Here is a 24480-nt window from a genome sequence, read left to right on the forward strand (position 1 = left end):
ACCGTAAAAGATACTATTCTAAATAATTTTAAGACAAATGGTAGATTGAAAGAAAATGTTTGTAACACATATAACAAAGGATTAATAGCCTGAACAGATCAAGAATATTAATTCCATCAGAAAAAGAGAGTAAAAATGGGAAGATGACATGAAAAGGCAATGCACAGAGGAGGAAGGCAGCAACATCTTAACCAGTCCCCCACCCACTCGGTGCCTGGCACAGGAGGGGCCCCACCTCCCGCCAGCCTCTTCCTAGTGCAGACATCGCTGCTGCCTGGGTCCATCACCATGAGGACCCAACGTCAGCTCCAAACAGCTTCATGGACACAGCTTTGGAGAGAGTGCCATTTTAACAAAATCAAAGTCCTGATACAGGAACATCTATTTTTGTGGTAAATCTTGGCAGTCACAGTAATGACTGTCTCTGCATGAGCACTTGATGTTAATGCTCACTCTGAACCCCTAAAACACAAAGGGTGAGCCCCGTGTGCCACAGCTAGCCCCTATGTGGGTGAGAAGCCTTTAGGATCCAATCATATATGAGGCCCGTGTTTCTTTCTCATGCACTTATGGGAACAGACAAAAAACTATGTTTTAGAAAAGGTGCATTATTGAAGAAATTTTAATTTAAAAAAATCAAAAGAAAAATTGAACAGTGCCTAAATCTTTATTTTCATAACCTACATTTTTTTTTTTCAAATTAGACAGTTTTACACTGAATGACACAAAAGGAAACTTAAATTACCAATAGTTTACATGTAAGCTTGATTCCAGTCTTAATGAAGCAGAACAAAACCGAAACCCTCGAGGAGCGTCCACATGGCCCCCCGCTGTGAGCTGCTGGCGGCCAGCGCCCTCGCCTCGATTGTCTGCAGCCCTGTAGTGGGCCACGAGGCACGCGAGCCGCAACTACAGCTCGCCAGCAGGGCACGCGGACAGGTATGCACCACCACTACCCGTCGCCCGGATACACTGAACTAGTTTTTAAGCCTGAACTGCAGAGATCCTAATACAGCAATGCAGGACGTTTACTGCCACCCGCCAGTGACAGCTGGTGATGTGATGACAGGAGGGCCTGGGTGAAAATGTCAAGACACTCTCAGAGAACGACGACTCCACTTGAAATTCATGTCTGGTGAACGGGACCAGGTTTTTATTCTTCTATTTCAGAATGATAAGCATCATCACACGATTTTACAAGTTAAAATGCCATTTGTCACTGCTGCATCTCTGATTCTATAACCTGAGATACTGCTGGGGGTAAAGGAGGGTGTTAACTTTAAAAAAATGTGTGAAAGCCACTCTCATCGCTGTATGTGACACAGCACAGTTGGCATGGACCACCACAGCTTCCTATTGTGATAACTCTCACTTTCTTCTGAGTGGAAACTCTTGAAATAGTATCAGGTTTTTGCGGACATTATATAGCAATCTGTATTTCACTTTTGTTTAATTAAAAAGGATGCTACAAAAATCACATCCGAGCAAGGTTTCAGCTCTTGATGCAGAAGACTGCTGCTGGCTAGGCAGTAACTACAGTGTATTGACCGGATGGCAGCAGAGCCCTCCAGTGGCGACTGGCTAATGCACGCGCTGCCCTCCTCACGCAGCTGTTGAGCTCACACTTCAGTCGACAAACAAAGTGAAGGACTAAGCTGGGTCTAACCACACACACACTGCGCTGCAATGCTCACACCTTGGGGAAAGGACTTCTCATTATTAAAAACCAAGGACTCACTGGTGGACAGGCAGGCCTTGTGTTTTGGGAATGGCTGATGGCGCCCTGGCCCTTCCGTAGCGAAGATGCACCTCGTAGGCCCAGGCCTCGGGGTTGCCTCCCAGCTTTTAGAGTAATGAGAGTTTGGGTTTCAGAGATCAATTATTTCCGTTTTTTTTTTGTTTTTATTTTTTGGTCAGTGAACTGACAACTACAAAAAAAAAATCCCCATGTTCTTTAAAATGCATTTGAAAAACACTAGCCCTGTGGCTATTTCTCTGTATTTGAATAATGGCAACTGCTTTAAAGGAAATGGTCAAATATGTCAGGCATGTTTGCCTCTGGCAGGGTAAATCATGCGTAGCTGCAGGTGATTTTAATTAGATTACTATTCACCTTCATTTATGATCCTGCCAGTTTTTGCTCTCTATACACTTTAAAACTCTTTCACATTAGATATGATCAGTATGCATTTACATACATTTTAAAAGAGTATGAAAACATCTGGAGGCTTTTAATAAGACTTTCCAATTCCCTTTTGCAGCAAAGAGGCAGAATCAGTTCAACACACCAATGTAAGAGAAAAAAGAAAATCTCAACAAATCAAAATAATATTCAAACCACCACATTTAGTTTATCTACATCCAGCTCAACAGCAACATGTATAATATATGAATAATCTGTATCAGATTTTCTCTGTAGGGTACCTTTTCATATGTTCTGATTATTTACAACTGTACAAGCGAAGCACACTCCAAGTGCACGTATTTAATACAGTATTGACTATTTGCATTTACAGGGTTTTCCAACATTCTGAAAAAAGATCAACGTTGAAGATCTCCAAGGTATATTACAAAAACTACTGCTAGCTCTTGTACTACAGTATGCTTACTCAGTAAAACTCGCGACAGGAGACCCACACAGTAACTGAGTAGCTCTGACCCACTCACGCCAACCCAGGGCCGGGCTCCATGGACTCTAAGCTGTCTTATACAAAAGTTAAGGCAAAGTCATTTTCAAGTTTAAATAAAATTCAAGTCTTTAAATATTGGATGGAAATAATTTTTTCTTAAAAAAAACCCTCAGTCTTGTTAAATAACATTTTGTGGAATAAAGTGTATGGTTACATTTAGCAGGAAATATTCTTATTTTAATGTTTGCTGCTTAGAATAAAGAAAAATTTGAGGCATTTTAAAACAAAATAATTTATATTTAACTTTATTATAAACTTGCTAACTTTAGTGCATCCTTGTTCTTCAGAAGTGCAGCACTTCTGGAAGTGAATCAATGAGGCCCTCGTCTTGGAGGTAAAAGAGCAGGAACTTTATCCTCCACCAGCCAAAGAGGGGGAAAAACCACAAACACCATTCTCTCACGATTACGTAATTCTTAAATCCATGTGCTGATGCAGAGGTACAGGAAGATGTCCACACGGAGCTGAAGATGTGGACTCTCTCCAACCAGAGTGCTGGGGAACACGGACAGAAATGTGCACAGAGCAGGGCCGGGGCCGTCAGCTCACAGGGGTCAAAACAACATCATGGTACAACTTCTCGTAACATGTCAGTGGGCAACAAAGTGTATGTTTTCATTTAGGTTCTATTCACAATGTGCTTTGAATTTATATTACATAATAGCCACTTGAAACTGGAGTGAGAAGCTGGTTACTTGCTTGCAGTGCATCAGAACCAAGGTTTCTGGGGTGGCCCCCTGCAGGTTCACTCTGCCCAGGAGATCAAAAAGGACGCGCTCTCTACATTCTTAAATGCCACAGTCCCCTACCAATGGCTTAGGTGGAAGCACAGCTCCCACATCAGCACTGATGCCCAGGCGCGGCCAGCACTGCCTCTACGAGGCCACACCTGCCTCTGCCAAGGCCATTGGCCCTCATTCATCTGTGGGGACATTCTAGAGATATGCACTTGCAGACCAGTTACCAAAAAAAAAAAAAAAAAAAAAAAAAAAAAAGCAGAGTTCCCTTAATTTAGAAAAACTCACTATATATAGGTTGCATTCAGAGCCACGTGGAGGCTTAATAAAAAATACCAATTTGTTAGGATAAATGCTTTTTCTATCTTGGAAAAAAAAATCAGACTTATGCATCACCTCCAGTTAAGCACCAACCTAAAATAAGGTTTGTATTAATTAAATCCTGAAAAATCGATTTTTTTTCAAGAGGGGGAGAATCCAACTCACAGAAGAAAACCAACTTGAGGATCCCACAGGCCTCAGACACTGCAAGCTCCTAACCAGCGGCTCGCCCTCGCACTGAGTGGGAAGAGTGTCTCGTTTGTGGTTAACACAGCGCTCTGTGACCCCTCCCAGACGTACGGTTTTCACTGAGGAGACTTGGGGGGAGTGCTCTGCTCTCGGCTGAGACGCTTCCCCATGGCCGAGGGCGAGGGCCGGCCCCCCGCCGGCCGCCTCTGGTCTCTGGGGCCTCCAGGCGTGGACTTGAGGGCTGGGGGTTCCCGGTATCTCTCTGCGGGCTCTGCCAGCTTCTTTTCCTCCTTCCCACAACCAACAGTGTTTGGCTTTTGTTCTTTTTGGGGTTGCAATGGGGAAGAAGGAGGCTCTTTACTCGTTCTCTGACAAATCTCTGCGTAGCTGGGCTTTCGCAATTCCTGGAAACAGACAATCCTGGGTTACCTGTGTGAAATGGTGTCTCTAGGGACAAGACAGGAAATCAAGTTCACTTAAGATAAAAGAGTTTTCAACTGTAACTAAGTTTCCATCTTTACTAGCGTTTTTAACTTTTAAAAAGTTCATAAAATCTAATGATTTAGTTTCCCCTGCAGCATAACACTCCCTCTGTGCTACAGTAGTAATGGATAAAATTAGAAAAGGCATGACGAAGAAAAGCGCTGACTGAACGCCATCCCCTACCCAGCCCTATGCCTGCTTGGGCTATGCGGAAGCCTAGGAAGAATCCGGATGCTGCCCACACTGGCTCCGCCAGCTCAGGACAACAGAAGGGTGTCCCAGGTGCCCACGGTGGGCAACGGACCCTCACATGGTACTCAACCCTGAAAGGCAAACTCTAAGAACAGTCTTAAATAAAAATGTTTTGCACATTTCAAACTACAAAGGACTGGAAATGTGTAAGAATGATGAAGACAGCTAAGATCTTCAAAGAAATGTGTAATAGGGTTTTCAGATAAGTGGAAGCATAAAGACCAAATAACAGAAAAGTAAAATATTTCCCTTAATAATAAATTTATTTTTTTTTTTGAGACACAGTCTCACTCTGTCGCCCAGGCTGGAGTGCAGTGGTGCAATCTCAGCTCACTGCAACCTCTGCCTTCTGGGTTCAAGTGATTCTCCTGCCTCAGCCTCCCGAGTAGCTGGGACTACAGGCGCCCACCACCAAACCTAGCTAATTTTTTGTATTTTTAGTAGAGACGGAGTTTCACCATGTTGGCCAGGACTGTCTTGATCTCCTGACCTCATGATCCGCCTACCTCTGCCTCCCAAAGTACTGGGATTACAGGCGTGAGCCACCACACCCAGCCTCTCCTTTTATTATTATTATTTATTATGAAAATTATTAACTTTAACCTATAAAAAAATCCTTTTTTAGACTCAGCCCAGGGGACAGTAAGGGATTAAACTCCCAAATTCAAGGAAAAAGCTCACCCAAGATCAAACTACAGAGGCCACAACTCAGAATAAGAGAGGCCACGGTTCACCCAGTAGGGAAAACAGCAGAAAGGGAGTCGCTGGGGTTCAGGCCTGCTGGGCCCACAGGGGTTGGAGGCTGGTGGGGCCACCATCTTGCTCTTCCTGTCTCTTCATCAGACACACGATGCACACGCACGCAAACACACACACGCACGCGAACACACACACGCACGCGAACACACACACGCACGTGAACACACACACGCACGTGAACACGCACGCGAACACACACACGCACGTGAAATGCTGAAGTGATTCTAAAGTCTACGGAGAAATAGGAGCTGGGGTCTTGTTACTACTCAAGAAACCTCTATTGACCAACACTGAAATAAAAGGACTACATGGTGGTCCGAGAAAGAACTAGAGTAGTTAGTGGAAAATTATTAGCAAATATTAAGGGTATTTTGTACAGAAAACACAACACAGACAGATGCAAATAAAAACCCACCAAATTAGATGTGATTAAAAAACGAGCAGGTGCAGGAGTGCGCAGCGTCTGTTCACACCAGAGCCTCGCGGCTGTCGTGCAGGAAGGCAGGCACGAGGTACGTACCGTGGCGGCTCCGTTCACCTGCACCGATTTACATGCGGTCGCAGTGAGGGCGGGAGGAAGTCTGTCCACACTGTGGGCTTCCCTCTGTTTCTCCGCCACCTTGGGATCACTGTAAAAATGCCACCCAATATTTGAATCTCATGCAACATCACAGGCCATTCAAGTCAGTCAACACCAAGGCGCTGGAAGAACACCAATACTCACTCGGGTAAATGAGCTGGGGAGGGGGATCGCTCGTACGTTGCTGATACAGCACAAGAAGCCGGCACCGAGGGCTCTCTGGAGACCACCACAGGAAGGGTGTTCACGCTTGCATCTGCACTGAGGGTCTGAAACAGGGTCAAGAGTGTTCATCAGAGTCCTGCCAGCACTAAGTAGAGCTGGTACCAGTGCCCGTTCACCCCACCCGTGAACAGCCTTGGGAGAGCGGCACAAGGACATAGGGGAAGACAGTCTTCTCCAGCAAAAATGTCACAGAGCCCAGGACTATCCTCTGCCCCACAGAGTGCCCACCCTTCTCTTTCTCGGCAAATGCCCCACTGTTCTTACATCACAGGCCCTTATCTCTTCTCCCGCAATGATGATCTACAAGCTTATTTCTTAATTGAACAGGCATCAAACACATCTCACCCACCTGGCACTTTGGGCCCAGCATGGCACGGCACAACACCACATGCACATCTGCTGAGTGTCGAATCCTAACACAGTTCAACACGACTCATTCACACAGCTGAGAAAAAACAATCGGCGCCTCCACACCCATATAAATGTGAGCTCCCAGCCCTCCCTGAATTCACAACCCCAGGAAGCAGGTGTGCGAATGCCCCCATCTCAACAGGTGAGGAAACTGAGGCCCAATACCTCTAAGTTAATTCGCCCAAGGCCAGGAAGCTAAGGACGGAGTGAAACTTACTCCCTCCTTACTCCAGCCAGCGACCCCTGTGCAGAGGCTATTTCATGTGTGCTTGATCTTATACATATGGGATGTAATGATACACTTGTCATGCAACTTAAGAAAGGCAGGAGGGCAGGTGATCTTCACACTTCTGCCCTTAGATGAAGGCTGATGACAGACCTAGAGCCCTTCCAGCCTGAGAACCAGAATCTGCTGCGATTCCTGTGCTCGACCAGCAGGAATCCAGCTTGGTGGAAACAGGATGGCAAAGGACTCCTTTTGTAAAAGCTCATTTTAAATTCAGGGTAGGGGCCGGGCGGGGTGGCTCACGCCTATAATCCCAGCATTTTGGGAGGCTGAGGTGGACGGATCACCTGACGTCAGGGGTTTGAGACCAGCCTGGCCAACATGGTGAAACCCCATCTCTACTAATAATACAAAAATTAGCTGGGTGTGGTGGTGCATGCCTGTAGTCCCAGCTACTTGGTAGGCCGAGGCAGGAGAATCACTTGAACCCGGGAGGTGGGGGTTGCAGGGAGCCAAGGTCGTGCCACTGTACTCCAGCCTGGGCGACAGAGCAAGACTCTATCTTAAATAAATAAATTAATTAATTAATTCAGGATATGTTCAGTCCCAATGCAAATGAAATGCAGATCCAAAACTGCAGGTCATGAAGCAAGTCAGAGTGACCATCACGAGCTCCATGTCAAGAGGGGAAGGGCTGAACCCCCTCATTTCTGGAGCCTCCACCCCACTCTGAAACCCAAGGGCCATGCTGTTGACTCACGAAGCAGCAATGGAGTCCACTACACCTGGGCGGTGGCATAAGGCTCAGGGTCAGGCTTTTCAAAGAAGCAATTCTTTCTTCAAGAGAAACCTTACATAAGACTCAAATTGGGCACAGTGGTAGCTGCTGTTGAGACCTGCCTCTTCTCCTCCACTCAGTACCAAGGGGAGTAGGCCACAGTTGGAAAACTTTTAAAGTGCATTTCTTCTCAAGGCACTAATACCTTAGAAATGATGGTGTGGAAATTTAAGGCTAATGTGACAATCCTGGAGTGTACTCAGTCTCCAAGGCTGACAACAGGAGCGTGACCATCTACCAATACGAAAAGGACCAGACACGTCACCTGGCTTTCAGTGTGAAGACACTGCATCAAAATCCACCTTAAATTCTGCCCTAGGAAGTGAGGAACTGTTCTATCTACTGCGGGGCCTTCCCTAAAGCCCAGGGTGGAAGAGACATTGACTCTGCAGACCTGGGTGGGGTGGCAAGCGGCACGGCCACGTGGCGTGGAATACACGTGGTGACTCTGGGGCACAGCTGGGGAAACGGCCCCTGGCACAGGGGACACAGGCAACCGGGAGTGCTCAGCAGGTTCTTCCTGTGCTCTTCCTGTGCACAGTAGATAACTGGGCAGAAAACTTTCTCTGTACTTCTCAGAGCCTTCAAACACCAGGTGTGGCAGCTGGCCAAGTCCCACCTTCACCTCGCTAAGCATATTAGAGGCCAGAGTGCTGGGCTGAGTGTCCTCTGGCAACTGCAGCTCGGGATGACTCCTGGGATGATGTTCACTGCAGTGGAGGCGGCACCTCGTGGGGCAGCCCAGACCTCACCAGAAGCCACCGACACTACAATGAGGTTCTCCCAGGCTTCTTGCTCCTTGTCTCATGTAGATTACCACACATTTTAATTATTTCCAATATAATTCAGATTTTTCTATTTCATTCTGTTGTTTTATAAAATAAAGGCAGGTCTGAACCACAACAATGACAATGCAATCTAAGTTTCTGGGTGAGAGAAAGGGTGTGTATGGCACATCATGGCACAGGTTTCTACCTCTGACTTCATCAGACAGCAAGGTTAGGGAGAAGGCCTAGCCCTGGGTTCAAGGCTGGCCTTACTCCAAATCTGTGTGACCTCTGCAATCATGTGGCCTCCAAGCCTCTCTTGAGTATTAAAAACAAACATGTACAAAGAGCTCGGGCAAAGCGCCTGACACGGAACCCGTACCTAGACACTGTTGGCAACTATTAGACATGCAATGTATCCCTTACCCTTTCTTTGGATGGTCCTATTATCAAGCTAGATAGCCTGTTTTCAAACAAGTCCTCTGTCTTCAAATTGCCGGCAGCTCCAGGTAATGGAGGGAAGCTGGACAGCCCCAGCTCGAAGCTTGGCGACGGAGGCTTTGGTGGCGTTGGAGACTGTGTCTGGCTGCTCTGCAACGGAATGACACCCCAGGGTCACGGTATGGAGAGAGAAGGCCAAGCAGCTTCTCGTTTCCACACCTGTCTGGAAAATATCTGTAGAAACAAGCAGATCATTCAACCCAGACAAGGGCTTCCTCACCCAATTGAAGGTTCTCTCAAGCAACTTCAACCATCTAGAGCAGAGCTGTAAAACTGAAATCTCAAGGATGCTGCTGCCCAAGAGACGTGTCACAAAGGACACAGTGAGGCTAAGGTGACATCCAAAGAGCCGTCCACCCATGGCTGCCAGCACTCACAAACAGCAGGGGCAGCTGAAGGCAAGGGAGACACTCTGGAGTGACTTCAGTCCACCAGATGGAAAGCAGGGCAGCCTGAGTCTAGACATTAAACTTTCTCACTTTCAGACAAGTGTTATTACAGCATAGTTTTTAATGCGAGTCACAAGGTAACTGTAAAAAAACAAAATATGACACTCTCTCCACAACCTGTGTAAGAAATTTTACACACGTGCATCAAAAAAGTGGTTTAACAAAAGGGGAGGGGGCTTGAATTCTCTGACAATAAACTTAATGAAAGTTTGTATTTTTAAATAATTGAAAACACAAGATTTGATAACAAATTCTAACCAGATTCTTTGACTTCAAGAAAGCAAACTCAGTATAATAAGAAGTGAGTGTACTTTGTAAGCTCAAATCTCAGGAGACAGGCAGTAATACCTTTTACCGGAAAATGATCTATCAACCCGCTTTAACAGGCTGGCAGTCATTTTGTGAATATGCAGTTCCTCCGCTGAAGGACACATGGCACAGAAACGGGAAATGAGCTTATATTTAGTTTAGAAATGAATTTATATTAACTAAAGAATACAAGTATTTTTAGTTGAAACAATGAGCTACTCTGACCAGGAAGCAAAGATCTCATGGGATCCACCTAACGTTTCTCCAAAATTTATATACAGGAAGGTGAATCCCTGCTTCAGTAGATTCTAGAGAAAATATGTCAGAAGTGAAAGCAGGTCAAAGGATGAAAATGAATTCAGGCTGACACCAACCCCAGTCCAGTCTGTGGTGGGCATTCTGCTTGCTCCTCTGCTCCATGGGACAGGTGCCTAATTTTAGCTTAGCTTTTCCCAGTTAGGTGTCTTTGGCAGTAAGCTTGTTACCTACTGAGCAGCTGGCTGTTGTATGCTCTCTGTAACCTAGCATTGTGAACATGATGCTCGAAATAGTCCTGAAAAGCTCTAAGTTACACATGGTCACTATGATGGCAAAGCGGTTTTAAACATCTGCACATTTCTGAGGTGAACACAGCTTTTCAGAAGATAAGCATTATTAGAGAGACAGCCTTCCCAAAAAATGTATTTAAATCTCAACTCGTAGAAGCAAAAGAGGCAGGCAACAACTGCCCAGATGTGGGAGTTACAAAATGACATCACCCACAGATGGGACTTGACTTGGAAGGCAGTGTTAAAATCCTCTAGGATCTGAGCACCTCTGGGTGAGGTCTGAGTACTGCTCAGGTCCCATGGGTGTGGTTAGGCCCGAGGCTCACACACTTTTACAGAAAAAGCACCTGGACCTTTCTGAGGTCCTGAGAGCACGTACGTAAGACGATGGGTGTACGCTCTGTAATCAATACAACACTGGGCCACATGCCGAAGCTTCTAAGCAGGTCACAGTCATGAACACATGCATCAGCAAGGCAAAACATAACGGAAGAGAAATGGCTGTGGGAAAACATCATGGCAGGTACAACGGTGCCCCGTGTTTAGATGCTTGCTTTGTTAGTCCAAATGGTCACAGGAATTCACTAATTCCAACTGGAATTCACCGGTAAAAACTGCCTTACCAACTAGTTAAACAAAAACTAGACTAAGCCGACCTTATTAAAGGCACAATTTCTGAGTTCTAAACAGAGATTGTATCTTTTGTGATGAGAAAGCACCTGTGTGATGGCTTAAGGGGCTGGACCAGGATTTGTCCAGGTCTTTTCCAGCATTCCTTGTATGGAATTCCACATCTGCAAGCCCGTGGAGGCATCCCTCCCATCTTTGGGGGTACAGCTAACTGCCACCGTGCTGTCCCACTACTGGTGCGTGGGTACTGCTAACTGCCACCGTGCCATCCCTCCCATCTTCGTGGATACTGCTAACTTGCCACTGTGCCATCCCTCCCATCTTCGTGGGTACTGCTAACTCTGCCACCGTGCCATCCCACCACTAGCTGTGGAGAAGTCCACGCCATCCTCCACTAAAGACCAGCACAAACATTTTCCACAGGAGAAACTCTGTTTAATCAACCCAAGCAAAAATCACCATGTCTCATGTACTTACCGCCACAAAAACCTATCACTTATGGTTGGGTCTGTCCTGCCAGTAAGTTATAGCAGAAGGAGATAATGCTTTCTACACAGTGAGAGAGTATTCGAAAGTTTTGAAGGAAAAACACCGACAAACAAACTGCTCCGTGGAAGATGCTTACTCTGCTCGTTGAAATGAATGGCTCTAGTCATTTCAGACTCTTCAGTACAGCTGCCACACAGAAGAGCTCACGTGCACACCTGTGTGTAGGCTGCAGTGCATGCGACAGCAAGCTCCTGGCCACGCCTATGCCACAGCACACACGCCTGTGCACTATGGAGTCCCGTGCAGCACATCGCTATTTCCAAAACCTCTACAGTTGCTTCCTCATAGGCCAGCCAGGGTGTCAGTTATTACTTAGTGGATTTCACATTACAAGTCTTTTGAAATGCTCATTCTTGTGTCTTAACCTTAATCCATTTAATTAAATCTCAGGTTTGGTATAAATTAGATTTAAATGTCTTGTCAAGAGGTATATGCTTTATGTACTCACTGTAAACTTCTCCTCCCTTTTCTTCCGGTAGCCAAAGGAATTCTTCCTAGAGGAGTGGAGAGTGAAAGACTGTTATTTTTTTTCCCACTTGGAGAATTTACTGTTGAGCACGTTTGCACTCACATAATCAAAGTACACATCAGTTCAGTCTTTGTCACTTTGAAACCTTTCAAAGATGACTTTCAATTCTAAAATCCCAACTTTAAGAAGCAGAAGCAGAACACCACAAAGTTGACAGCAAGGGACTAACGCGGAAGTCCAGGCAAGTGATGAAGAACGGAAGAAAACACGGACTAAAACCAACTCCCTGGTGCCTCCTTGGGATGTCTGTTAAGACGGGAGTACTGAACATCCACTGGGTGGAAATGACAAGACACATAAAATCTGAGGCTGACCTCCACCAATTAGTTGTTTAAAATGGTGGTGAGAATTTTCCCAGCGCAGATTTGCTTTACATCAGATTTAAAAGACCCCAAATACCCCGTCCCATCCCTTCCTCTGCCCTCTCAGCTTCCTCCTCTACTGCCTCAATGGCTGACCCCTTCCCACGAAAGCCACACAAGGACCTCTGTGCCCCAAAGACTTCCTGCCCTAGCCTGCCAGCCTCAGGAACCACATTCTGGACCTCCCCATGCAGGCAGCAAGGCCACGCCATACACGCAGTTGATAACCACAGGACAGACACTGATTAAGTGGCGACTTCACGTGGAGACCTGGGACACTAGGATGGCCAAGACATTCCCATTTCCCTGGACAGGCTTATGTGGTCTAACAAGTCACATGACACACATTAATCTCAATGTATAATTTAATGGAATGCAGACTCCCCCAAGGGCCTTGTATTACATAACCCGGAATGGAGTTAAGAAATAGTCTTGACTAATTCCTTCATTTACAGAAAACCAAAAAGGAGTCTTGCCTAAGATGGCCTAACATTGGAACACTCTGTGGAACCTTGGGCCAGCCCCTCTAGGGCAAGGACGGCACAAACCTTTAGGATTCTGGAGCAAATCCCCATTATCTCCTACAGAAAACTTTCTGGAAATAGCTCCTGGCTTTCTACTGGGGCCTTGCAGAGACTGCAGGCCAGACTATGGGACATGGATGAGTACTGAGCCACAGGTGGGGCATGAGTCCTGACAACCCGACCTCCTGTAGGAACAGGGGGCTTGGTGCTCCTTGTCCTGCATCCATGCCTGTGGCCTCACACGGAGAGAGGGTCCTGGGCCTGCATTATGGACAGCCACACCAGTACACACCTGGCTCAGCACCACTCCCTAACAGGGGGTGCTCCCAAAACCCAGGGAGCTGAACTCCCACTCTGCTGTGCCAGGATTCAGAAGTAGTGGAAAGGTGGGGCTACAATGGCCCATGAGCAGATCTAGGGGTGCAACCGGATGAGAGTCTTGAGTGGGACAGGACTCAACTGGCCCTGGGGACCTGGGAGGGGTATGAGATGGATGGTGTCAGCACCTGTTTGCCCAGAGGCATTGCCCTGAGCGCTGGATGGAGGGACAGCAGCCACATGGGAAGAGGACATCCCGCAGGGCTCGGCACAGGGCATCCCTCCGCCAAGGGCAGCCTGCTCGTCACTACCGGCTGGGACGCAGGGGCACCCATCCCTTGGAACACAGTGGTGTCCAGGACACAGACCTGCCTGCCATGGGGTCCTATCCCAGTCACCATCAGTGGGCCCAGCCAACACTCCCCACACCCTCACTGGGCTCCACGTAACCCATGTCAGACCCAGAAGCCCACCTGCAGCCACAGAACACTGTCAGCTGTCAGTGCCCATCATGCGGAGAGCAGGTTGGCCGAGCCAAGGCTCAGTGACAGGGCCATGGTGGGTTACAGCTCACAAGGGGTAGCAAGGGACCCAGGGTGGTCCCAGCACCATAGAGGAAACATCACTGTGACACCCGCAACTCTGAATGCGGTGGTGTGAAGGCCCGAGACCCTGAAGAGGTGTGCTTCCCCCAGCTGACCCTAACAGTAGCTCCACCAAGGCAGCCACCTGGTGCCTGGGGCTCCTCATGCCATTCAACCCAGCTGGGCCGTGCCCTGCTATGGCCGCCATGCAAGGGTAGGGACATGTGTCTGGACTCCGGTAAGGGGTTCTCCAGGACATCTTAGCACTTTGGTCCAATAGAGAAAGTTAATGGAAACAAAACAAACCCTCCCAAAAAGGGGAGGTGGAGGCATGGCTGCTGTGGATCAGGTTCTCAGGGCAAGCAAGGCCTGGCGCACCTCCCTGCAAAACACCACAAGCTCTTTCTCAAGACAGAGGGAAGGAGGAGGGTACGAAGGTCAGCTCTGGCTTCAGGACCCATCACAGAAACAGGCTACAGGAGCTGCATGCGCTTTCCCCATCCACTGTGCCCGTGCTGGTGTACACTTCCTAAACCACTCCCTGCCCACCATGCCCGTGCTGGTGCGCGCTTCCTAAACCACTCCCTGCCCACCATGCCCGTGCTGGTGCGCGCTTCCTAAACCACTCCCTGCCCACCGTGCCCATGCTGGTGCGTGCTTCCTAAACCACTCCCTGCCCACCGTGCCCGTGCTGGTGCGTGCTTCCTAAACCACTCCCTGCCCACCGTGCCCGTGCTAGTGCGCGCTTCCTAAACCACTCCCTGCCCACCGTGCCCATGCTGATATGTGCTTCCTAAACCACTCCCTGCCCACCGTGCCCGTGCGTGCTTCCTAAACCACTCCCTGCCCACCGTGCCCATGCTGATATGCGCTTCCTAAACCACTCCCTGCCCACCGTGCCCGTGCTGGTGCGTGCTTCCTAAACCACTCCCTGCCCACCGTGCCCGTGCTAGTGTGCGCTTCCTAAACTACTCCCTGCCCACCGTGCCCATGCTGATATGCGCTTCCTAAACCACTCCCTGCCGCATTGCTCAGGTCTCAGGTGGGAGGACAGTTGTCCTCCCTTGGTGGGGAGAGGGTCTCCATTGGTGCAAAATCTGCATCTGTCAGGCAAAAGCATAAACTTGTTCCCGTTGCATTTGGAAGTTCAAGTATTGTTGAAGGGTATCCCGGGTAGACCACATTCGTTAGCAAGCTTTGGACTCTCAGCTTCAAAGCCACCTGTATACATTTTGTGAGGTAGCTGGAATTCAACAAGCCCCACTTTCATTTGCCAGGAAACTCACTGTGAAGCTCTTATGAACAAGGCACACTGAAGGGCACAGGAGGCTGAGGCTGGGGGCCTTGTCCATCTAGTCTGCCTCCTTCCACACCGTGCCTACAACTGATGTCCCTCAGAGGGAGCCACATGGCCTTGATGAGTGGGGCTCTGTCCCAAGTCTGAGCCCCAGCTCTGCCGCCCTCCTCCCTCCAAGCTTCTGGGCCTTAAGAACCCCAAGCTGAGACCCAGGGCTAGCAACTGCTCCCTGAAGTCACTGACTCTCCATGACACGGTGGGCCCCTTTTGGCTTTGCATCTCCAAGGCCTGTTGAGCCAACCTGATGCCATGTTTCCTGTGAGACACAGCCCAGTGCCAGCTCTCCCAGACCATGGTGCCTTCCAATGCCACTGCACAATCCCTGCAGGAACTCCTATGTGCTCATTTAATCATTATGGGCAGGAATGAGATGCTTCTGATGCCTCTTCATGTTGAATTCTCACTGCACAGAGCGTGTGCACTGTGGCAGGCAGGAAGAGGAGCTTGCACGTCAGGCATGGTGCTGTACACTTTGTATATAGAAAACTCTGAAAAAGCTCAAGAATTTGAGTCACTTGTTTGTCACTTATGAGAGGAAAATCCTGACGGTCCTTATCAAGGCAAGGACTGAAAAGATGAACTGGCCTTATCAACAATGGGCAGGTGCGGTGGCTCACGCCTGTAATCCCAGCACGATGGAAGGCTGAGGCGGGAGGATGGCTCTAGGCCAGGAGTTCAAGACCAGCCTGGGCAACACAGCGAGATCCTGTCTCTACAAAAAATTTAAAAACTAGCCAGGCATGGTGGTGTGCACCTGAAGTCCTAGCTTCTCAGCATGCTGAGGCAACAGGATTGCTTGAACCCAGGAGTTCAAGGCTGTAGTGAGCCATCATAATGCCACTATATCCCAGCCTGGGCAACGGAGTGAGACCCTGTCTTAAAAACAAACAAACAAACGAAAACCTACTACAGGATTGATGCCAAAAAAATATTAAACAAAACAAAAAACAGTGGGCAGGAAGCACAGCTAAGACCCATCCTGGCTAGTCTCAACCCTCCAATGAGATGAGACTTCAATGCTGATCTGCCTGGTTACCCGCTCCAGGCTCCACCTGCAGTGCCTGGTGCACACCCAGCTGGAGGGCGGCAGGCCAGCAGTCATGGGGCAGAGCCTGGACATCGCCCTTGCAGACGGGCCTGGTGAGCCAGGGATGCTGCCAAGAGGAGACTGCAGGCACACGGGATGGAGTCTATGGCTGTTGAGCTCCAATGTTTCTACAAATAACGATCTAAAACAACTACAGTTCTCACTGAACCATTTCATATTCCAAAAACAATGAAGCCATTTAAGTCTCAGCAATTATATAAAACCCTTTATGTTTATAGCCTTCAGTTAGATTTTCTGTGACATATTTAAAGACAATTACAAAACATATCTACATTAAATAATTTTTAAAATATTAGTTTATGATGTTACACAGTAACTGCTCAACAACTCACCTTCCCCTCCCTAAACCAGGAGAGGATTCGAGACTGCCTGGCTCCACGCGCCCAGGCCCAGCCTCTCTCTTGGCATATGCTGAAGGGTTTTGAATCCGTGTTCTAGTTTGACCTGTTTGCCTTGTTTGTGGACTCCGAACACCATTAATTAATCGATCTGCAGTGAAGTTAAATATTGAAGGACTTTCTAATAACCCAGGTCCCCTCTCTGCACTAGGAACCGCATGCCGCAGATGAGATTTACTAGGGTTCCTGCAAATAAAAATGGTTTTATGTGTTCAGTTATAAAATGATCAAGGCATTACACAACATGCATACTGACATGGGATAGCTAAGCTGAAATCTGCTTTCTGTTTAATAAAATATAAAAATAGGATTTGGAATGGTTAACTCCTAACGTATAGGATAATGCAAATCTATTAACAATGTGCCATGATTCTGCTTAGCTGTTTTTCAGTCCAGGCCCAAATTAAAATCAGGCACACCTGATGTGTACAAGTTGCCCCAAAGCCTCCTCTCAGAGAATCTGAGGCAGGCACCCATGCCAGATGGTAGTGCTTAGTCTTTACAGAATGCAGCTGTGTGCTTCAGGCGGCTCTGTCTGCGAGGAGCAGGACTAGTGATCAAAGCTCTCTCATCCCAGCTCCAGAAGGGCAGTAGGGTGAAGACCAAAAGCGCTAGGACCGCCCCGGAACTTGCCTGCTTCGAGGAGGATACTGTCTGAGGGAAGTCAGAGGAGACGCCGCAGGCTTGAACGTTGGAGACGTAAACCCATTTATAAATCCAGTATTTGGAAATGGAGTTACCTACATTCATTTGAAAACAGACAAGTAAATAAACCATAAAACAGACTTCAATTTCATTAATACCAACAAATCTGCGGAAACCGAGGGCATTTCTTGATGTTGTCAGAGTCATGACCCATGTTGAGACACATATTTTACAATTTTATCACCAATGGGTGCTGTTTAGAAGTAGGCTGGAGCTTTTGTGCATCCTTTCAGCCAATCCTTACAACAATCTAGCGAGGAGAACTGACACATGTGGAAGCTAGCACTGAGAGGAAAGACGTGGTCAAGAGTGCATGGGCTCCAACAAGTGTTGTAACCTTTAGCATGTCAGTCTGATACGACCTCCATCACTGGCAGGAAGTCAACAGTTCTTGATTCCTGATGGCTTTAATACAACTCATCAACGTTCTCAATCTCAGAAGCACCTGCACACCCACTGCTGCTCACTCGGCTTGATCCAACCACAGCCTGACAGGGCCTTTACCTTTACCTCAACACAAGTCCTGCTCTGCGGATCAGGGTATTTTCAGATCATCATTATTCCCCAAGTCACAAGGTAAGTATGGCATGCAACTATACTAACATAAGATTCAGAAGAAAATTAGAAAGGGTCATAGAACCCCTAAAAGATCTTAAGTAGTTAAAAATATTGAGCATAGAATTTTAAGTATCGGCCAACTATTTTAAAAATCTAGACACATACAAAAATAAGATAACACTTAGTGTTAAAACAGTTCCTTTAAAAACAAACAAACAAAACTCAAAATCATTCATTCTAATTCTCTGGCTTCTGGACCCATGGTTTCCAATACGTTCTGAATCACTGATATTTCGCTCCTAATGCTCCCGACGCAGGGCACTTAGTGCCTGAGGGCCTTCCAGTCCACACCTTCAATGTCACTAAAGTGACAGAGATACGCATAGAGCCCTCCTTGTTTGGAGAAAAAGAGAAAGAAAAGGAAAAAAGCAAGTAATTCTCCTTAATTAGAGCTAACTGGAAGATATAACAGAAAAAGAATATTAGAGATAACTTAGGACCAAAATAAAATCATACAAAAGGGAAGTTAGAATCTCCAATTTGCTACTTGAGAAACTCTTCACTCTGTAAGAATCAGACTCTTTAAAAATACATCACACATGGCCGGGCGCGGTGGCTCACGCCTATAACCCCAGCACTTTGGGAGGCCGAGTGGGGCGGATCACAAGGTCAGGAGATCGAGACCATCCTGGCTAACTCTACTAAAAATAAAAAAAAAATTAGCCAGGCGTGGTATTGGGCGCCTGTAGTCCCAGCTACTTAAGAGGCTGAGGCAAGAGAATGGCGTGAACCTGGGAGGCGGAGCTTGCAGTGAGCAGAGAGCTGGCCCCTGCACTCCAACCTGGGCGACAAAGCGAGACTCTGTCTCAAAAAAAAAAAAAAAAAAAAGAAAGAAAGAAAAAGAAAAAGAAAATACATCACACACGAAGAGCCATGAATGCAGACCTAGATCTGCGGCTGTAAATCACGGGAAGAGCAAGGAGGACTAATCATTTCCAGCAAGTCATTTTACAGACAGAGCCCTGATACTCCAGTAATTTTGCTCAAGATAAAAAATAAAATTGGTCATATATAAAAAATAAAGTTGATTATTAACGCGTTCCTATTATTACTTGTTGGGGATTACTTTTTGGGGATTAACAGGCACGATCTCTCCCGTTGCAGAACAAAGTACGCACATGTTTTAGCGCAACTAAAAGGCTGCGATGGAGAGCCCCAGCTTCACAGACTGAGAGCAGGACCAGCTGTCTGGCACACACCGCAATCTGAACATATAACGCAAGTCAAGGCCATAAGCTGACCCAGAACCCCAAGGATCCCCGAGAGGGTCAATCACAATTAAAGAAATGGAAGAAGCAACTGCTGCAGGAAGAACTAAAAGGAGGAGCATGGCAAGCCACGTGCAGCAATGATTCTTCAACACCCAGAGCCTACGGACTAAAGTCTCTCTGAGGTTCTCTCATGATATGCTTTTGGGAAAACGAAGTATTCAGCTATGGGTACACTTTTATAGAATATGCTACTTCAAAAAGCCAGAAACTTTTCTCACCATTAGGACTTACTCAAAAGAGACAGAAGTAACTTTACCAAAGGTTCTTATACTGCAGTGGTTCCAGACTCAGGGGGAATTGGGGACCTCTGAAATTCTCTCCCTGTCCCCACCTGCCCTTCACACGGCCTTAGGAGCTATTTTCTAAATGGAGTATGGTTTTATTTCTCCGCTTAGAAACCTCAGACAACTTGCCACAAGCACTAGGCCAAAACCCACATGCCTCAGGACAGCTAAGCGCCTGCGCAGTTAGGCCTGGAAACTTCCAGCTCGCTCCCCAACTCCCTGTCACCGGTCTACGCTTCAGCTCAGACACTCATGAATCCACGACCATCTTCTGTTCATGAAACTTCTTTCTCTTTGATTCCTTCTGAAAAACTCATACTTAACCTGAAAAGCTCAACCTAGATGACAACACAATCCCTGATAAGCCCTGTCAGTGTTCTGGCATTCTGTACACGTGTCTCCTTGGCATGTTTGACTTTTCCAGCCTGAGTTGTTTCATGGACCCGTATCTTTACTTTCCGTGTATACAGGCACTTGTTTTCTCAAGTCCTCTCTGCTCTGAACCTACCCTCCTTTTCTGCCTGTCAGCGGTGACGTCCCTGCACATCAGGGTGCCTGGCTCCCAGCCATCCGACCCTGAGGACCACCCAGTCTTTCCCTTAGTCCACAGCGAAACCCTGGACATGAACTCTTTTCAAAGTTACTAACTCAATTTCTGCTTTCTGACCATAACCTTCTATGTATGCTACCCTTCAATCTCTCCAATTCCAACTAACCTGCATTGCTACCTCATGCAAACCTCTAGTCCATGAACCCATCTTCACTTCTCAACTAGACTTCAGCTTCAAGGACATGCTCATCCGTGTATTGCTGACTCTCGTACATCCAATGCCACCAAACTCATGCTAATTCCCACCCAGGACGCACTTGATCTTTCAAGCATCTATAGCAGCACACAAAGAGACAATGTCTAGATCCAGTACAGACTTATGAATTCCAACCATAGGCCTTAACAAAGGCCAAAATCCATAAAAATTAATCATGTTGACCAACTCTAATGCTGGTGAGAAGTGAGTAAAATAAGGGTGGTAAAACAGCAGGCCTTCTCCTTGGCCTTGCTGTCAGAAGCCTATTAAACACCTCTTCCTCCTCAGTTAATCCCCATTGCATTGTCCTCCGTGTAGGGGACACCAGGTACACTACAGCACTTATCGCCCTCTGTGTCTTGCTAAGAGCTGCATGACAAGAGGGGAGACGGGCTGCACAAGGATTGTGATCACAGCAATCCAGAGTTCTTTATGCATAAGCTCTGTTCTCAGCTAAATTTAAAATCCCCCACATAACTTGAAGGTCTATTTTAGTATGTCAGACTGCACACGTATCTGGCTTCCTATTAGATGAGGATTTTAATCCTTCAAACATTATCTAGCATTGTGTCTACAATATAAATTCCTAGTAAAGAAATGACGTACCAAGGGTGGGTCAAGATAGCTGTGCGTTGCTGACCATGTCTGGGGCGTGATCAGGCTGTACAGGGGGAACTGCTGCTGGGGGCTGTACATGGGAGGGAAGTAGAACGACGTCGCATAGCGCTGCTGGGCATACAGGCTCACGTCCAGGGGTCTAAATCCATTCTTTGGCAAAAATGTGTTTATAGCTATTGCCTTTGCTTTTATCCGTGCCTGTTTGAAAATATGTAAGTTTCTATTAGAATACTTAAGAACATCAATTTGCAAATAAACAAAGTATAACCAATGGTCTTGCTTACCTTAATTGGTTTTCCTTGAAAAGTTTTGACTTCTTCTCGAAGGTATTTGTAAGCCTAAGGGCAAAATTAAGTACAAAATTCCATTCGATTAACCTTATGAATAAGAGGCACCAATAGTTGACTCAGTAGCTCAAATAGGGAAATATATAATTAAATTATGGTGAACAGAACCTAGAATAATCATTCTTGACACTCCCTGGGTCACAGATCCCGTAAAATAACCTCATAAGAGCTAAGGAACGTGTACCCCAAATTCTCACAAACGAGATTTGTACACAATTTTGTAAGTATTAACAGATGCCATAGAAGTCTCCCAAAGACCACTGGCTAAGAATCTTGACCTGGTGGAAAATGATAAATACTGAGTTCCTAGTATTAATCTCAATTTCAGATTAGGAGTATGCAGTTCAGGAAATACCAGACAGGAAGGAAAAGGATTAGGAACATAACATCCAAAAGTCATCCTTTACATATCTCCTTGTTCTTCTCCACATTAATTCTACATTAAACTCCTATAAAACCGTGAAGGCCCTGCACCTGATTCAATCTCATCTGACCACATTCGCCATGTGGGCTGGCAGAGCTCACACTCCACTCCACAAAAATGGTTACTCTATCTTCCCTTCCCCTTTACCCCCTCCATCCAATTAAAACCCATCTTTCAGGTTTCTGTGTTTTCTTTTCTGAACCCCACATATTGTTTATACCATTTAACACTTTATAATACATGTGTTAGCTTCCCCACAAATAAGATGCTTCCCTTAAAGGCAGGAAAACTACTAACTCCTCACGACTCCTTACACAGCTTACTTCTCAATACCATTAAAAGCATCTTCCAAAATACAATGAAGTCTGCTGGGAGATGAAGATTAGGTTCAAATTTCCCCCCAAACACTTTGCAAATAGCAAAACTTCTCTGCCCAGATAGAAGAACAAAACTGATTCTCCTAGGCTGCTCAGCTTGTTGTCCTTGGAAAGCAAAATCACATGCTTTTCATATTGCTATAAAAATTGTCCATAAATACACTCATTTAAGTGTCTACAACTTGATTTCCACTGCAGACTATATTCAAACTTACCATCACAAGTAATCTCAACACCCAAGTTTAGTCCCAACATGCACTAATACTAAAAACTGGTAAACTATGCAATTCATAGGGTGATGGTGGAAAGAACTTACCTGTTGTGCATCAGCTTCTGTTTCAAATGTAATAAACCAATTATCATTATATGCAAATTCACAGTTTATAAACTTCGGTAAATTATCTCCTTTAAATAGTGCCTCTACTTCCTACAGGAAATAGAGATGTTAGAAATTAATTCTCAACAATGTCAGTTTTTGTCCTCACCAAAAATTTTTTTAACAAATGCATTCTCTCAAGGAACTATCCTTAAACAAATTAACATACCATGATGCCTAGTAAATCTCTCTTCCAAAAAGGATGAGGGTTCAGCAGGGCTTCCAGAATCAGAATCACAATGCCATAGAGAAAAACAGTCACACAACTTACAGCTTCCCCTATTCTCAAGATACCATTAAGCTAAATTAATGTGAAAACTATCATATCATTTTCTGGGCTGATAAATGCACAACTTTAAAAAAAAAAAAAAGGCAGTTTAAGAAAAAAAAAATCGCTTGGACTTTTGCTTCTGGCCATGATGGACTAGATGTACTCTCCCAGATGACTCAACTAAAAAACCAAAGACAAAATACATGAAGAACAGTTTCAGGCCCTGAACCCCAGCGTGTACACGAGTGTGATCCCTGAGAGGGACATGAACTAGGGGGTGGCCCTCAGTGCCTGGGCCGCAGAGCCAGCAGGGTAAGCCTGCAGATGGCCTTCCCCACATCTTCAGCCTGGGAAACAACTGCCTGAAGGATGAGAGGGAACAAGCCCAGGGAAGGCTCACCAAGAGAGGAATGGTTTGTCTTCCCACTAGCCACAGTGGAAAACTCTCCTAAACCCACAGGATAGCAGGCACAGTGCTCAGAAGGGCACCGCTTCAGCAGTGGGGAAACTGAGCCCTAGAGAAAAGGCTGCTCTGATTCCACCTAGCAAGTTGGTTCCAGGTAACTTAACTGCATTTCAAAACAAAGCTCAAGAATATTCATTAGAATACAAAAATATTCAGTAAAGTAAAATTTAAAACTCCGAGCATCTCCTCAAAAATCACAAAGCATGCAAAGAAACAGAAAAATATGACCTATAATGCAAAAGATTAGACCTAAAAATGATAGAGACGATAGACTTAATACACATAAAACATTTACTGCATATATATTCCATATCCCATAAAAGGTAAAGACTGAGCATATTAAATATATATGGAAGATTTTTTTTTTAAAGACCAAAATCAAACTTTACTGGAGATGAAAAATACAATGTCCGAAATTAAAACTACACTAAATAAGATTAACAGCTGGCTAGACACTTTCTGAAGGACGAAAAGGGAGAGGAAAACATTTAACAAAATAATGGCTCGATAAATTTCAGGTACAAGAAGTTTGAAAACTACACCAAAGCATATTGCAATCAACTTGCTTAAAACCAGTAGTAAAATCTTCACAGCAGCCAGAGAAAGACTTATTACATACAGAAGGATGGTGATAAAAACCACAGAAAACATATACCAGAAGAGAGAGTATCTTTAAAACACAGAAAGGGAGGAAAAAACCCCATCAATCCAGAAATCTGTATGCAAAAATACCTTTCATAAATAAAGGTGAAATAAAATTTTCCCAAACATACTAAAGCTGAAAAAAATTCATCATCAGCCGACCTGTACAAGACATGTTAAAGCAATGTCCAGGCAGAAGGAAAGTCCAGATTGACATAAAGGAATGAGAAGCACAGTAAATAGTAAATACTGAATAAATATAAAACACGTTTTTCTTATTTTTAATCTCTTTTTAAAAATGACTTTTTTAAAGCAAACATAACAACAATGTATTGTGAGGCTTATGACTGTGTAGAATTAGAACGTGTGACAACAGCACAGGCTAGAAGTGGAGAATGGGAGCGCATGGCTGTAAATGGGAGAGCATGGCTGTAAGGTCAAGAGGCATGGTGCTCTGTGAATTACACGGACTCTAGTAAAGTTAGAGGGTCAGCTAAAAACCCCAAAGAAAGGGGGTCCAATATTTTGGCTTCCCTGGGACACATTGGAAGTAGAAGAATTGTCTTGGGCCACACATAAAATACGCTAACACTAACGATAGCTGATGAGCTTTAAAAAAAAACAACTCATA

At 45.8% G+C, this 24480-nt stretch overlaps 1 protein-coding gene across 7 annotated transcripts in view; it reads right to left on the reverse strand.

Moving 5' to 3' along the window:
- Positions 1-648: 648 nt before the first annotated feature.
- LARP4B (La ribonucleoprotein 4B) overlaps positions 649-24480 on the reverse strand; it is a 121006-nt gene continuing 97174 nt past the window's right edge. For 2 of the 7 annotated variants that reach the window (XM_055296329.2, XM_063609983.1), the window contains 10 exons: positions 22411-22521; positions 21231-21284; positions 20935-21144; positions 17278-17384; positions 16579-16830; positions 11913-11958; positions 8905-9069; positions 6156-6280; positions 5847-6060; positions 649-4341 (listed from right to left, as the gene is read on the reverse strand). In XM_055296329.2, coding sequence (XP_055152304.1) covers positions 4054-4341; positions 5847-6060; positions 6156-6280; positions 8905-9069; positions 11913-11958; positions 16579-16830; positions 17278-17384; positions 20935-21144; positions 21231-21284; positions 22411-22521 — 1572 coding nt within the window. In that variant the 3' untranslated portion in view covers positions 649-4053. Of the gene's footprint in view, positions 4385-5846; positions 6061-6155; positions 6281-8904; positions 9070-11912; positions 11959-16578; positions 16831-17277; positions 17385-20934; positions 21145-21230; positions 21285-22410; positions 22522-24480 lie in introns of all 7 variants that reach the window. The other 5 variants (XM_055296326.2, XM_055296332.2, XM_055296327.2 and 2 more) reach the window with 5 other exon arrangements.

This window comes from Symphalangus syndactylus, chromosome 10 (genome assembly GCF_028878055.3).
Source record: "Symphalangus syndactylus isolate Jambi chromosome 10, NHGRI_mSymSyn1-v2.1_pri, whole genome shotgun sequence".
In the NCBI taxonomy this organism is placed as follows: Eukaryota; Metazoa; Chordata; class Mammalia; order Primates; family Hylobatidae; genus Symphalangus; species Symphalangus syndactylus.